Source organism: Thamnophis elegans, chromosome 7 (genome assembly GCF_009769535.1).
Source record: "Thamnophis elegans isolate rThaEle1 chromosome 7, rThaEle1.pri, whole genome shotgun sequence".
Classification (NCBI taxonomy): domain Eukaryota; kingdom Metazoa; phylum Chordata; class Lepidosauria; order Squamata; family Colubridae; genus Thamnophis; species Thamnophis elegans.
The window spans coordinates 77,823,869-77,839,349 of NC_045547.1; the positions used below are offsets into that span (position 1 = coordinate 77,823,869).

A 15,481-nucleotide genomic window follows, 5' to 3' on the forward strand; every position below is an offset into this window, starting at 1 on the left:
TAACATAGTTGTTAAGTGAATCTTCCTCATTGATTTTGCTAGTCAAAAGGTCACAAAACAGGGATTACAATGTTTAGATAGAACAAGGAAGATATAAATGAAGGTAGAGATAAAGATGAGGAGTTAGGTATTTTTTGAATATATATGTTTGAACAATATAATAAGGACTACTTAAATTTGAGAAATGTGATAGAGCTTACTAATATTGTTATGGTGAATTGAATTAATATGAATGATACCCAGAACCAACTCTGTTCACACACACAATATAAATGTAGGCAAACTCTGCCCACAGCCGGGAGTTCAACCCTGACTCCATCATGGTTGACTCAGCCTTTCCTCCTTCCGAGGTCGGTAAAATGAAGACGCAGGTGGGGGCAAGAGGCTGACATTGCAAACCACTCAGAGTGTGTCATAAAACACTGTGAAACGGAATATAAATCGAACTGGTATTGCTATCTTGTTTCCCGGGCTTATTTAGGATGATAAATCCTAAATCTTTGCTTTTATAACTGTTCTTGCTGATTCCTCTCAAGATCTTCTCCCTGGTTCTTAAAATCTTTAACTTTCCTCAATTCCCTCCCCTCCCATTTTCTGCATCTAAACTAACGCAAAAAGCCCAATTCTGCATCAGGGATCATTAGGAAAGCAAACAGACATTTGAAATACAAGCACAATCATTATTGTGCTTGTATTGCGCAATGGGTGGAAACTAATCAAGGAGAGAAGCAACCTAGAACTGAGTAGAAATTTACTGACAGTTAGAACAATTAATCAGTGGAACAGAAGTTCCTTCCAGAAGTTGTGAATGCTCCAACACTGGAAGTCTTTAAGAAGATGTTGGATAGCCATTTGTCTGAAATGGTATAGGGTTTCCTGATTAGGCAGGGGGTTGGACTAGAAGACCTCCAAGGTCCCTTCCAACTCTGTTGAGAGAGAGAGAGAGAGAGAGAGTTAATCCAACATTAACTGGAAAGCTATACAATTAGATACAATATTTTTAAAAAAGGGCCAGGGGGGAGAAAAAAGAGATTTTTTTCTTCTTCTCCTCCTGGTTTAACATCAATGACTCCTAAAGAAGAAATCCAGGCTGTTTTGATTTGCCCCAAAGAAGAGCAATCAAATCCAGATTAAAATATGAGTGAGAAGGGAAGGTGGGTGGTGGGGTTGGAGGGGGAGGGAATCTTATGATCTACATCTGTGTGTATCCTGATGAATATTGCTTACGTGGACAAAAGCTGAACAGCATGAGAGTTTGGGTGATTTCCCTGTCTCTCTCTCTCTCTCTTCACTACTCTGTGCTGCTATTAATATCACTCTCAGCTTGTGATGCAAGATATACACCCACCCTTTTCTGAGAACTGCGATAACTCACAAGCACCACCAAGCTGCCCTGTATATAAGTTTCTGGAGCTAAGCGCACTTCCTCACTGAGAGGCTACGATCTCAGACAAGATGAAACTCTCCGGCGGGGTCTTGTTGCAGGCAATAGCTCTGCTGTTTGCAAACAGGTTCGTTCTATCGGAAGAACAGGCAGGAAGAGGAGATGAAGAAAGAGGAGGAGGAGATAAGGTATCTCCGGCTTGCCCTCTCGCCCTCCAAAGCAGCGGGAAATGCGATGGAGAGGAATGTCCCTACCAGGTGAATTTTCCTCCCCTGACCATCCAGCTGCCCAAGCACTTCCAACTGATGGAGAAGACCCTCAAGGAAGTGGAGGTCCTCAAGGAGATGGTCAACACGCTGAAGAAATCCTGCCAGGATTGTAAACTCCAGGCAGATGACAACCGAGAGAAGGACAATTCCAACGACTTTCTGCCGGATGGCCCGGCCAACCAGAGCGTCGTGCAAGACAACCGAGTCACGGACCTGCAGGATAAGGTGAACAAGCTGTCCGAGAACCTGAAGAATGCCAAGAACCAGATCCATACTCTGCACGGCCGGCTGGAGAAGATGAACCTGGTCAACATGAACAACGTGGAAAATTACGTCGACAACAGGGTGGCCAACCTGACGTTTTTCGTGAAGAGTTTGGATATGAAGTGCTCTTCACAGTGCCCAGCAGTAGCACCCACACCATGTAAGTCAACGTTGGTGATGTATGCGTGAATTTGAAGGGTTAACACCTTATTACGTTGAGAAATGTTGTTGAACCAAGTTATAAAGAAGCCAGGTTTCGGGGGTTGATAGATGAAAGGGTAGAGTAGAGTAGAGTAGAGTAGAGTAGAGTAGAGTAGAGTAGAGTAGAGTAGAATAGAATAGAATAGAAAATAAATAGAGAATAGAGAATAGAATTAGAAATGGGAATAGGAATAGGAATAGATTAAATTAGAGTAGATTAGATTAGATTAGAGTAGAGTAGAGTAGAGGAGTAGAATAGAATAGAATAGAATAGAATAGAATGGAAAATAGAAAATAAATAGAAAATAAATAGAAAATAAATAGAAAATAAATAGAGAATAGAGAATAGAATAGAAATAGGAATAGGAATAGGAATAGATTAGATTAGATTAGATTAGATTAGATTAGAGTAGAGTAGAATAGAATAGAAAATAAATAGACAATAGAATAGAATTAGGAATAGGAGTAGGAGTAGGAGTAGGAGTAGGAGTAGGAGTAGGAGTAGGAATAGAGTAGAGTAGAGTAGAATAGAATAGAATATAGAAAATAAATAGAGAATAGAATAGAATTAGGAATAGGAATAGGAATAGATTAGTTTAGATTAGATTAGATTAGATTAGAGTAGAGTAGAGTAGAAAATAAGTAGAAAATAGAGATTAGAGAATAGAATAGAATTAGGAATAGGAATAGGAATAGGAATAGGACAGGGTAGGGTAGGGTAGAGTAGAGTAGAGTGGAGTGGAGTAGAATAGGAACAGAACACCTTGGAGATCTTCTAGTCCAACCCCCTCCTTAGGCAGGATATCCTACACTACTACAGACAAATGTTTATCCCATCTCTTCTTAAAAACTTCCAGTGTTGGACATTTACAACTTCTGAAGGCAAATCGTTCCACAATTAACAAGATTAATTCAACCTTGTTATTTTTGGAATGAGGGACTCTCTGAAGAGTGAGAAAAGCAGCAGATGGATATTGCTGGCTGAAGAAATTAGGAGTGAAGTCAAATATTATTACAGGTAGTCCTCGACCTTACGACCATAATTGAGCCCAAAGTGTACATTACTAAGCGAATTTTGCCCTATTTTACAACTTTTCATGCCACGGTTGTTAAATGAATCACTGCAATTATTAAGTAAGTACCATGGTTGTTAAGTGAATCTGGCTTCCCCATTGCTTGTCAGAAGGTTGCAGAAGCAGATCACAGGACCCCTGGACACTGCAACTGGTCATAAATATGAATCAGTTGATAAGCATGTGTATTTCGATCCCATGAACAAGAGGATGGTGCAACAGTCGTAAATGTGAAACGTCCATAAGTCATTTCTTTTTCCAGTGCCGTTGTAACTCTGAACGGTCGCTAAATAAACTGTTATAAATCGAGGCCCACTTGGATTAGCTCAGGTGAGCAGTCGCATCAGTCAGCACTTTCGGATATAGATTTTTATGTTTATGTGAAAGGATTTGGGACCTGGGTACAAACCTCACAATTTTTGTAGATATTTGGATCAACAACTGAGGAAAAAGTACAAAGGCACCATTTATTGCAGACTTCCTCCAGGGGCTTCTAGAAAGAAACATGAGCCTAGGAAAAGCTGGGTGTGGAATATTAGCAAACTAACAATGCACTATACTCAGCTATCTTAGCCTACATCTTTTTTAAAAAAATTTTTATTAACAAACATGTAAAATACACACACACACAAAACGTAAGACATACACCACATTTACACAATACAATATGAACAGGAGTTTCCTGTTCTTTCTAATAGCAATCATCAATCGATACAGCTCACCTTATTATTATTGTATTTCATTTGGATTTCACCATTCTTAACCCTCTTATTTTACTCATAACTATTATTTTTTGAGTTTTGTTATATTCCTTCATTGATTCTTGCTTCTTTCCTCCATCCACCTATATATACCATTTATCCCATATCTGGTAGAATTCTGATTCTTCCTTTCCCTGGATTTCTTTAGTTAGTTTGTCCATTTCGGCACAATCCATAACCTTTCTTATTGTTTCCTCTTCGCTTGGAATTAATTTCCTTTTCCATTTCTGGGCAAAGGCAATCCTTGCCGCCGTAATTATATGTAGTATTAAATACTGGATTTCTTTTTTGTATATCGCAGACGTTATTCCTAATAAAAATATTCAGGTTTCCATTCTATTTTAACCCCTGTTATTGCTTCCAGCCAATTTTTGATCCTTTAAGCCTACATCTTATTAGGTTGGATGAGAGCATCTTTTGCTGTTCACTAAGGATACCAAGGGGTACCAAAAGTGGACCAGTTATAATTTGCCCCGCAGTTCGCTACTGGCCAGGGCAAAATCTAATGCAGGGGTCTCCAAACCTGGCCACTTTAAGACTTGTGGACTCTCAGAATTGGGGAGTTCACAGATGAACAGAGTTGGAAGGGGACTTGTTAGGTCATCTAGTCCAACCCCCCACGCCCACGCCCAAGCAGGAGACCCTACATCATTTCTGACTGATGGCAGTTCAGTCTCTTCTTGAAAGCTTCCAGTGATGAGGCTGCCGCAACTTCCGAAGGCAAGCTGTTCTATGAGTTGATTGTTCTCACTGTCAGAAAATTTCTCCTTATTTCCAGGTTGAATCTCTCCTTGATCAGTTTCCATCCATTATTCCTTGTCTGGCCTTTGGGTGCTTTGGAAAATAGCTTGACCCACTCCTCTTTGTGGCAGCTCCTCAAATATTGGAAGACTGCCATCCTGTCTCCCCTGTTTTTTCTTTTCACATGCTAGTTCATTGTTTGTTTTAGTCTCTGGTCCCCTAATCATCCTGGTTGCTCTTTTCTGTACTTTTTCTGGAGTCTCAAGATCTTTTTTACATCGTGGTGACCAAAACTGGATGCAGTATCCTAGGTGTGCTCTTACTAGCAATAGCAGTTAGACTTATATACCGCTTCATAGGGCTTTCAGCCCTCTCTAAGCGGTTTACAGAGTCAGCATATTGCCCCCAACAACAATCCGGGTCCTCATTTTACCCACCTCGGAAGGATGGAAGGCTGAGTCAACCCTGAGCCGGCGAGATTTGAACAGCCGAACTGCAGAACTGCAGTCAGCTGAAGTAGCCTGCAGTGCTGCATTTAACCACTGCGCCACCTCGGCTTCAAAGTGTAGTATTAGTACCTAACTTGATCTTCATTGTATCCCTCTGTTAATTTAGGATTGCATTGGCTTTTTTGGCTGCTGCTGCACACTGTTGGCTCATATTTAACTGGTTGTCGACTAAAACTCCAAGATCCCTCTCACAGTTACGCCTATTAAGCCTGGTTTCACCCAGTCTATATTTGTACTTTTGGTTTTTCTTGCCTCCTAAGTGTAAGACTTTTCTTTTGCCTACATTGAATTTTAAAGTTGCAAGTTTGGAGACCCCTGCCTTACAGTATTAAAGATATTATTAAAGTGTCAAGTCAAGAATGTACCAGTCCTGTTAGCAAGCATTGCTGGTAACTCATCTTCACTACGCCAATGGCTCTCCAAACTTGGGAACATGAAGACTTGTGAACTTAGAATAGAATAGAGCTGGAAGGGAACTTGGAGGTCTTCTAGTCCAGCCCCCTGCTCAAGCAGGAGAACCTATACCATTTCAGATAAGTGACTGTTCTGACCCCCCTCGTTCCACACTAAAGCACACTCCGAGCCAGAGATAAATTACGGCATTTAATTAACAGACAGACAGGTCCTTGGCAGCAAACCGGCACAGACAAGCTTGGGCAGCAATAAACACAGATAAGGCTTGGCAGCAATCCAGCCTGCCAAGCTCACACAAAGTTCTCCGACATTCGATTCTGTGTTGACTTCTGCAAAGAGGGGCGTGTGCACAAGTAGCTTTTTACAGTCTGGAGAGGAGCCTAATGACCACCAGCTGAGCGCAATTACCTCCTGTAATTGGGTAATTGTTCCTGACGCCTATTAGCTCTTTGATGGCATGCATCCAGGAACAACTCACTACTGGTTTCTGGCTCACTCTCCCTTGTTTCCTCCCCACTGATCCAAGGCTCAGGTGCCTCCTGGTGGCCAACCAGCCTCTCTGCGCCCTGCTCGGAGTCGGAACCCTGTCCAGGGTCCTCCACATCCTCCAGAGCCGACTCATAGGGCCCCTCGTTGTCGGAGTCTGGTGGCAGCTCCAACGGCTCCTGCTGGGCCACAACAAGTAACTATCTAGTCTCTTGTTAAAAATCTCCAGTGATGGAGCACCCACAACTTCTGGAGGCAAGTTGTTCCACTGGTTAATTGTTCTCACTGTGAAAAAGCTTCTCCTTAATTCCAGATTGCTTCTCTCTTAGATTAGTTCCCAACCATTGTTTCTTGTCCCGCCCTCTGGTGCTTTGGAGAATAAATTGACCCCCCTCTTCTTTATGGCGAAGGGATGCGGTGGCTTAGTGGCTAAGACGCTGAGCTTGTCGATCAGAAAGGTTGGCAGTTTGGCTGTTTGAATCCCTAGTGCCGCGTAACGGAGGGAACTCCCATTACTTGTCCCAGCTTCTGCCAACTTAGCAGTTCGAAAGCATGTAAAAATGCAAGTAGAAAAATAGGGACCACCTTTGGTGGGAAGGGAACAGCATTCTGTGCATCTTCGGCATTTAGTCATGCCAGCCACATGATCACGGAGACGTCTTTGGACAGCGCTGGCTTTGAAATGGAGATGAGCATTGCCCCCTAGAGTCGGGAATGACTAGCACATATGTGCGGGGGGAACCTTTAACTTTTACCGATCTTTATGGCAGCTCTTCAAATACTGGAATACTGCTATGATGTCACTCCTTAACGTCAACTCGCACAATTCCTCAGGCATCCAGTTTGAGTCCACACGTCTTAAAGTGGTCAAGTTTGGAGACCCCTGCATTAATGCACAGAAACTGAAAAATGTCAACTTAGTTTTATTGCAGGGGTAGCTCTCCTGATGACGATAGCGTTTTTCGATTTGACTATGGAGTTCTTTTATATCCATAAGGTAGACAGACTTGACCATAGCTTCAATTGGAAAAATGTGGCCAATCTAAACCAAGCCAGGTCTGAAATTTCTAGAAGCCTGGTACTCTGACAAATTACCGAATTTCCCCCCAAATAAGACAGGGTCTTATTTTAGACTTTAGACCTTAGAAGAATTAGACTTTAATCCAAATATTTTGATAGACATGCAGTGTTTTGAAAGACTCAGTCTAATTCTATGCCCTCCCCACCCCACATACAGGAAAGTACATTTTTAGTACGTTACTGATAATTGTGCCAATGCTTGCTTTCTTATCGTGAGGAAAAAGACTCGCCACTGGCAATTAGCAATTAGAACGTACTAGAAGCCAGTGCTATTTCTAGTACTTCCGTTGAGAAAAAGCTTATTTGAGACTTTTCTACTTTCCCACTGCAAACAGCTCACCAGCTTCTCCTTGGTAAATAAGACAGGGTCTTATTTTTCTTTGACCCCCCCAAAATAAGCACTTGGCCTTATTTTCAGGGAGGTCTTATTATTTTTGAGGTTCAGGAGTCGGTGAGCATGGTCACCTCATGGCTGCTGCTCTGTTGCAATATTTTCGGGGAGGGCTTATTTTAGTGCATGCGCTCAAAAGCCCGATTGGGCTTATTATCCGGAGTGATCTTATTTTCGGGAAAACAGGGTAGCCATTGATAGACACATAGACATGAGCAATATATGTAGACTTTGCAAAGGAGACAGTCAGCTAGCCAAAAAGAGAACAAAAAGATCCAACAGACCAGAATAGATTAACTCTGAGGTTAACAACAGACCATCAAATAAACCCCAATCGAAAATTGCCAAGGAAAAGTCAACAGCAAACAGCCCAAACAAAGAATCTCTTAAGACCATCCCAATCAACCCTGACAAGGGAAGACACTAGAATATAAACTGAGAGCAAATCCCACTCCTCACTAGCACTGATGACGTTACCTAGTTGGGTAAAGAAACGTCTGCAAAATATCCGAGCTCAGGGAGCACCAAAGACCCCACAGATGAAATATTAAGGAACCACAGTTTTGGGGAAAGGAGTAAGGCTGAGGATTGCATCTAGGTTGGGTTAGGGTTTTAAGAGTGAAAGGGGGTGGGGGAATGAATTTTTTAAACCATTTATGATGGGATAATATAACACCTGAATAATATTATATCTGTCCTTTTTCCCCAAACTGTTTTCAGCTTTATCTTCAGAATATTGATTCTAACATATTGGTGAAATGCCTCAGTTTTAGACTGGAACCACGTGAATCTCCCATGCGTGTGAATTTTTTTAAAAAAAACCTCAAAAAATTAAAAGCTTCATCATGAAATATTGTTTTGAGCTATTTTAAAAAGCGATTCAAGTGTTCACCATATGTTCTAGGCTGCTATAGAAATCTTACATAAGGGAAGGCCCAAAATGGGGCCTTCCCTTATATAACTGCAAATATCTGGATCGAAGTAGGAAAAAAATCATATTTTCTAAATAGATGGCACATCATATACCAAGAATGGAATCTTGGCAAAATGCCATACTATATAAGCAGTGCAAAATGAAGTATTGTTTTGTAGGCAATTTCCTTCCAGCTAGGCAGTTTTCGGAGTTGGTTTATCTTCAACGCAGTCTGTTCTAACCACAAAAAAAAATTAATTTAAAAAAATCGTAAAATGATGGCACTTGGCATTCAAACATGATCTATTTTGGCTTTCAGATAAATTCTTTTTTCCAAGCTTCTTTCCAAGAAATGTAACATTTTAAATTGATTACATTACAGTAAAAACCAAGGAACAACTTAAGAATTCAGTTGACATTTCTGATTCTTATCATCCGGAGCAGACCGAAATATTTATGCTCCCAAAGTATGTTATATGGTTAATAAAATTCGGGTTTTATTATAAACAAATCTGGACCGGGAGTAAATTGTTGCCCCTGGCATGCCTCCCAAACAGTGTAAGGATGCTTAGGAATAAAATACACTATTTCATAGAGTCTTAGGGCTGGAAGGGAGCACAGAGGTCTTCTAGTCCAACCCTCTGCCTAGACGGAAGTGTGTTTATTCCATTTTGGACAAACGGTTGTCCAATTTTTTCTTGAAAAACCTCCACTTACAACTCCATGAGGCAAAATCAGAAAATTTCTTCTCAGTTCCAGCTTGGATGTCTCTTTAGTGAAGAGTTTTTTAAGAAGATGTTAGATAACCCCTTGTCTGAAGCAGTGTAGGGTTTCCTGCCTAAGCAGGGGGTTGGACTAGAAGACCTCCAAGGTCCCTTTCAACTCTATTATTCTATTCTAGTGATGGCTAGCCTTTTTGTTGTTGGGTGCCAAAACATCCCGCACCCATAATGCAATGTGTGCATGACCCCCCTCGTGCTCTCCACCCCGTGCATGCGCACTTGTTCCCCCCATGCTCCCCCCCCGCACACCACACATGCATATGTGACCCCCTCATGCCCCATTTTGGGCCTAGTAGGGTCCCTGCATCTTCCTGGGAGCAAAAACAGGATGTGAGGGGGGTGCCACCCCCCCCACATGCGTGCGCCCCCTGTGCATGTACATACATCTCCTGCATGCGCCTTGCCTCCCATGCATGTGTGGCAGAGACCCCAAAATCAGCTGGCGGGGGGGGGAGCATCTTACATTATTTTTACACTTATTTCAAATTTCTAATTCCTTAATTGTCTTTCATTATTAGTTTTCTACTCTTTGCATGTACGGTCAAGCCAATTATAGTATCAAAGACAAAGGAGAAACAGAATACGATTTAATTTGGGGTGTATAGTATATATTGGGATGTATGTATAGTATACATCCCAAATTAAGTAGTATTGTGTTTCTCCTTTGTCTTTGATTTCCATGGTTAACCTATCCATCTCAGCGCAGTCTAATATCTCCTGTATTATATTTCCTCAGAGGATGTATTTCCATTTTTCCAGTTTTGAACATATACTATTATAGCCACTGTTATTACATGTCATATTAAATATAGGATTTTTTTTGTTAGATTTCCCTGATAATATGCCTAACAGGAATAGTTCCGGTTTTAACTCTATTTGCAGTTTTACCATTTCCTCTAACCATTTTTTAATCCTTATCCAATATTTTTTGTTGTTGAGGAACATGTCCACCATTTGCTTTCTCCAAGACTGATTAAAAGCACTTCAATAAAGCCACATGGAAATTCAGCGCATCTCTGCATACTGACTATGCCTAAAAGTGACATTTTAACTATCGTCGGAGAAATAACACCTTCATTTCTACATCACATTCACAATGCCAAATCATCCTGAATCTGCCCCCAGGTTCCCCAAACTTGGCAACTTGTGGACTTCTGGACTTCAACTCCCAAAATTCCCCAGCCAGCATGGCTGCCTGAGTGATGCTGGGAGTTTAAATCTAGAGCCGGGGTGTCAAACTCAATATAATTGAGGGCCACATCAGGGTTGTGCAGCGGTGAGATTCAGCCAGTTCGCACCTATTCGGGAGAACTGGTTGGTAACTTTCTAAGCAGTTCGGAGAACCGGTTGTTGGAAGAAATCTCCTTTTGTTTTTTTCCACTTTACAGGGCTAATCCTGTAAGGAAGGCAGGGAGGAAACATTCTGATGTTGTTTCTAGCCTAATCTTTATTGCCCTGCTTACAGAAACTGCCTCTCTGGTTAACCCTTATTACATTGTAACAGCTAATGCGAAGCGCCCATCGACGTCAATGATGTTGTGTTGGCCAAGCCCACCCAGTCACATGACCACCGAGCCCCACCTACCCAGATAGTCATTAGGGCAGAGAGCCAGTTGTTAAATTATTTGAATCCGACCACTGGGGTTGTGGTTGACCTCGGGAGACCGAGCGGGCATGGCCGACTGGATGGGCATGGCCAGTTTGGTGACACTCCCCAAACTGGTGGCATATTTCCTCTTCGCTTTGGGTCGTCTGGGCCGAAGCGACGCGGACTGGCCCCTTACATTTTGCAGGGTGGCCCCACATTGTGGGCCGGATCGAGCCTTGAGTTTGACACCCCTGATCTAGAGGAATTCTGGGAGTTGAAGTCCACAAGTCCTAAAGTTGCCAAATTTGGAGACCCTTGAACTAACTCGAATAAAGAAATATGGTCGTAAGTGCAAAAGACTCGTCATAAAGTTAGTTTTTCAGTGCCAGCGTAAGTTAACGTGGTCTCTAAACAAGTTGTTAAACAAGGATTAATGTGTCTGACTTGCAACCATCACACCACTCAGATCACCTAAGTATTTGAAGCAATAATACTCTGGCTCCTGGCATCTCCAAATGACAACTCCAGCGTATTTATATAAGAATCAACATTTCATTCTCTATAAAATATAAATGAAATGCTGCAACGTTAACAAAGTGTGTGTAAGAAAAAGAAAAAATCCAGGACAGTGTGAATTGTCTTGCCTATTTCCATGACATAATGACATTAAAAGACAATGACATAAATGATTTATAATAATTGGGAAACAGCTGGAAGACCTTTTTTGTTAAAAAAAAATAAAGTGTTACATTCCTGTTTGATGCCAAAACCAAAATGTTAGGCAATACCACTATTATAGGAAATCACTGCTGTCCTATTAAATGACCATTTTCAGAGAATATTGTGCCAAGGATCACTTTAATAGGAGAGTTACTGCTATTTCTACAAACAACTGGCCATCACCAACTCGTTTTCAGTTAACTTTTCTTAGAAATAAATCAATCTGTTTTCCCTGAGAGGACAGTAGTAAAAATCACGAGGCCAGCTCTTATCCAACTCCACCCAGAAAAAGCTATTTCACAGATGTTGAGAACAGCTGCTGTAAATCTTTTGAACTGTCGCATAGCACTAAGGAAGGTTGTGATAAAAAATTTTTTGCCTCTAAGAGTTCTTGTAGCAGATCTCAGTGACTGTAGGATATTTTATTAAAGGAGATGGTACAGAAATGGATGGTTGGATGGATAGAGGGAGGGATGGATGGAGAAAGGAAAGAAGAAAGAATGAAGGAAGGAAAGGAAGGAAGGAAGGAAGGAGGGAGGGAGGGAGGGAGATCTCAATGACTTATTAAAGGAGATGGTACAGAAATGGATGGATGGATGGATGGAAAAAGGAAGGAAGGAAGGACGGAAAGGAGGGAGCTCTCAATGACTTTTATTAAAGGAGATGGTAGAAAAATTGATGGAGAGAGGGAGGGAGGGGGAAGGGAGGGAAGAAGAAAGAAAGAAAGAAAGAAAGAAAGAAAGAAAGAAAGAAAGAAAGAAAGAAAGAAGATCTCACTAAGATATTTTATTAAAGGATATGGTAGAGAAATGTATGGAGGGCGGGAGGGGGGAGGGAGGGAAGAAGAAAGAAAGGAAGTAAGAAAGTAAGAAAGTAAGAAAGTAAGAAAGTAAGAAAGAAAGAAAGAAAGAAAGAAAGAAAGAAAGAAAGAAAGAAAGAAAGAAGATCTCAATGATTAAGATTTTATTAAAGGAGATGGAAGAGAAATAGAGGGAGGGAGGGTGGGTAGGAGGATGGAGGGAGGGAGGGAGGGAGGAAGGAAGGAAGATCTCAATGACTGTAAGATATTTTATTAAAGGAAATGGTAGAGATAGAGGAAGGAAGGAAGGAAGGAAGGAAGGAAGGAAGGAAGGAAGGAAGGAAGGAAGGAAGGAATTCCTTGACAGGACAGAATATTTTATTCTTTACACATGTTCTAACGCCAATTTAAAAAGCTTATTTTTTTGGAAATACAATCTCATCACAATTGCATCCTTGGGTACTATGCTAGATAAGTCAAAATAGCCTGTCACTTGTGATAACCTGCCGTTTCCCTCCCTCCCTCTCTCCAGTCATCCAGCTTCTTCAAGGAGACTGTTCCAATTATTTCGCCACCGGGAGCCGGCGGAGTGGCATCTACAAAGTTACCCCGGATCCCAGAAACCATAGCTTTGAGGTGCATTGCGACATGGAATCCTTTGGAGGGGGCTGGACCGTCTTCCAGATGCGCCAGGATGGCAGCGTCTCCTTCAACCGAAGCTGGGAGGCCTACAAGAAGGGCTTTGGCAACGATAAGGAGTTCTGGCTGGGCAACGACAAAATCCACCTCCTGACCAAAAACAAGGAGATGGAGCTGAGAATCGAGCTGGAAGATTTCAACGGCGTCCGAAAATACGCCAAATACGACCAGTTCTATGTCGCCAACGAGTATCTCAAATACCGGTTAACTATCGGCACCTACACCGGCAACGCCGGAGACTCATTGCACTACAGCAAACGCTATAGCCACGATCAAAAGTTCTTCAGCACCCCGGACAGGGACAATGACCAGTACTCTTCGGGCAACTGTGGTGCCTATTATAGCTCGGGATGGTGGTTTGATGCTTGTCTGGCTGCGAATCTCAACGGCAAATATTACAACAAGAAATATAAAGGGGTCCGCGATGGCATTTTTTGGGCCACGTGGACGGAACCGTCTGATCAGAACATGAACGGTTACCGGAAAGCTTTTAGGAAGGTTAAAATGATGATGAGGCCCAAAACATTTTTGCCGTGAATCCTTTCCCTCCTCCCAAAATCCAATTTGTCCAATCTTGGCACTTTCCCTCAGAATTTGAGTGCAATTTAAGAATATTCTGTTACATTCCTTCTTTTTTTAAAAAAAGAAAATCTCTTGCAAGCATTTCTCTTCCAAAATACATGGACTTCTTTTCCTAACCAAGTTTAGTGTACACCAGAAAGATTTCCAAACTTGGCAATTTTAATATTTGTGGACTTCGATTCCCAGAATTCCCTAGCCAGCCACGGTGAAGGGCTTGGAATTCTGGGAGTTGAAGTCCACAAGGCTTAAAGAGCTCCATTGTGGATAAAGAAATCTATATTCCTTCCTTCCTTCCTTCCTTCCTCCTTTCTTCCTTCTTCTTTTCCTTCCTTCTCCCTTCTTCCCATCACTCTTTCTTTTATTTTTTCTTTCCCTCTTTCTCTTTTTCTTCCTCTTTCTTTTTCTTGCTCCTTCTTTCCTTCCTTCCTTCCTTCCTTCCTTCCTTCCTTCCTTCTAGATAGTCACTTATATGAAATGGTATAGGCTCTCCTGCTTGAGCAGGGGGCTGGACTAGAAGATCTCCAAGGTCCCTTCCAGCTCATTCTATTCTATTCTATTCTATTCTATTGCCAAGTTTGAAGTTTGGTATACACAAAGACTTATATGCTGGACTAAATAATGCTTCAGTTTCATGTATTTTCTGAATTTGGATTTAGGCTCAATTTTGACACAGTGATTTTGAAGCAATCCCCATAGTCCGGTTCCATTATCTGCTCCTAGGAAAAAAAATGCAAATAATTAAAGGCATTTAAACCCAAAGTCTAAATGCCCTCCCCCATTTTAATGTACATTCCAGAAACATATCGATAAATTCAGTGTGGTCCCCCGCCACCCCCAAGTCTCTTAATTCAGTCTACTTTGCAGGGTCGTTGTTGGGCTAAAGTGAGGGAAGGCCCCATTCCACGGTGCCTTGAGGTTTTGGAGAAAATGCTGCAGGTCAATGTGATTTAACCATTATTTTCAAAGCCAGTGAAACGAAACTGCCTCGCGAGAGCTTTCCAAGGGGCGAGAAAAATCTTCATCTCTTTGCGACTGTGCTTTTCTATGTAAATAATAGAGGTTATATTTTTATAGATGACGAATTATGCATTGCCACTGTCACTTTTCTTTATCGTGAACTGTGTTTAAATAGTTTGTAGAGGAATAGCTGCATTTGTTCGTTTTGTTTTGTTTTAGTAAAAGCCATGAAGAATCTTGGAGCACCTTAACTAATTTTAGCTTTCCTAGTGTACGATTGTAGTACGTTTTTATAATTTTATTCTAAAATGCGATCGTGTTTGTTCTAGTATAAAAATACATGGATTATAGTTGACTTTATTGGATACATGAGTCTGAAATGGTTGATTATGATCCAGAAAGGTTAAATTCCACTAGATGCTGTTGTCATTTCTAATGAATTTATGGAGCTTTGCACGTGAAGTCTATCGTAACAATTACGCCAACTCTTCAAATATGAATGTACGTTAACAGGTAAGATTCGCTCAAGACAGGATTAGAAGAATTTAAATGCCACTGAAAACAATGCCAGATGTTTATCATGGCGTTTGAAAACAAGGACAATTAAATGAACTTAAATTACTGTGCCTTAATTAAGTATTTCCAGTTCTAGATTTTTTTTTAAAAACTGTAGGTTATTTTTTTTCAATAGGAGAGAAAATAATCCCCAAACTATCTTTATGCTTGTAGAAGGAAAACCATAATTTAACGTATCACATTTAGATCAGCAGCTGTCACATCAGGGTGAAAATTAACCCGCCATAGGATAATTCCCTGCAGTCTCGATAATCTAGATAGTCCTCAATTTACAGCAGTTCGTTTCGTGACC

General features: G+C 41.3%; 1 protein-coding gene across 1 annotated transcript; it reads left to right on the forward strand.

Moving 5' to 3' along the window:
• The first annotated feature begins 1,356 nt into the window (after positions 1–1,356).
• On the forward strand, positions 1,357–13,712 carry FGL2 (fibrinogen like 2). The gene is made up of 2 exons (XM_032221293.1): positions 1,357–2,077; positions 12,908–13,712. Exons 1-2 carry the CDS (start codon positions 1,456–1,458, stop codon positions 13,609–13,611), a joined length of 1,326 nt encoding a protein of 441 aa, XP_032077184.1. The 5' UTR covers positions 1,357–1,455; the 3' UTR covers positions 13,612–13,712.
• Positions 13,713–15,481: the final 1,769 nt, after the last annotated feature.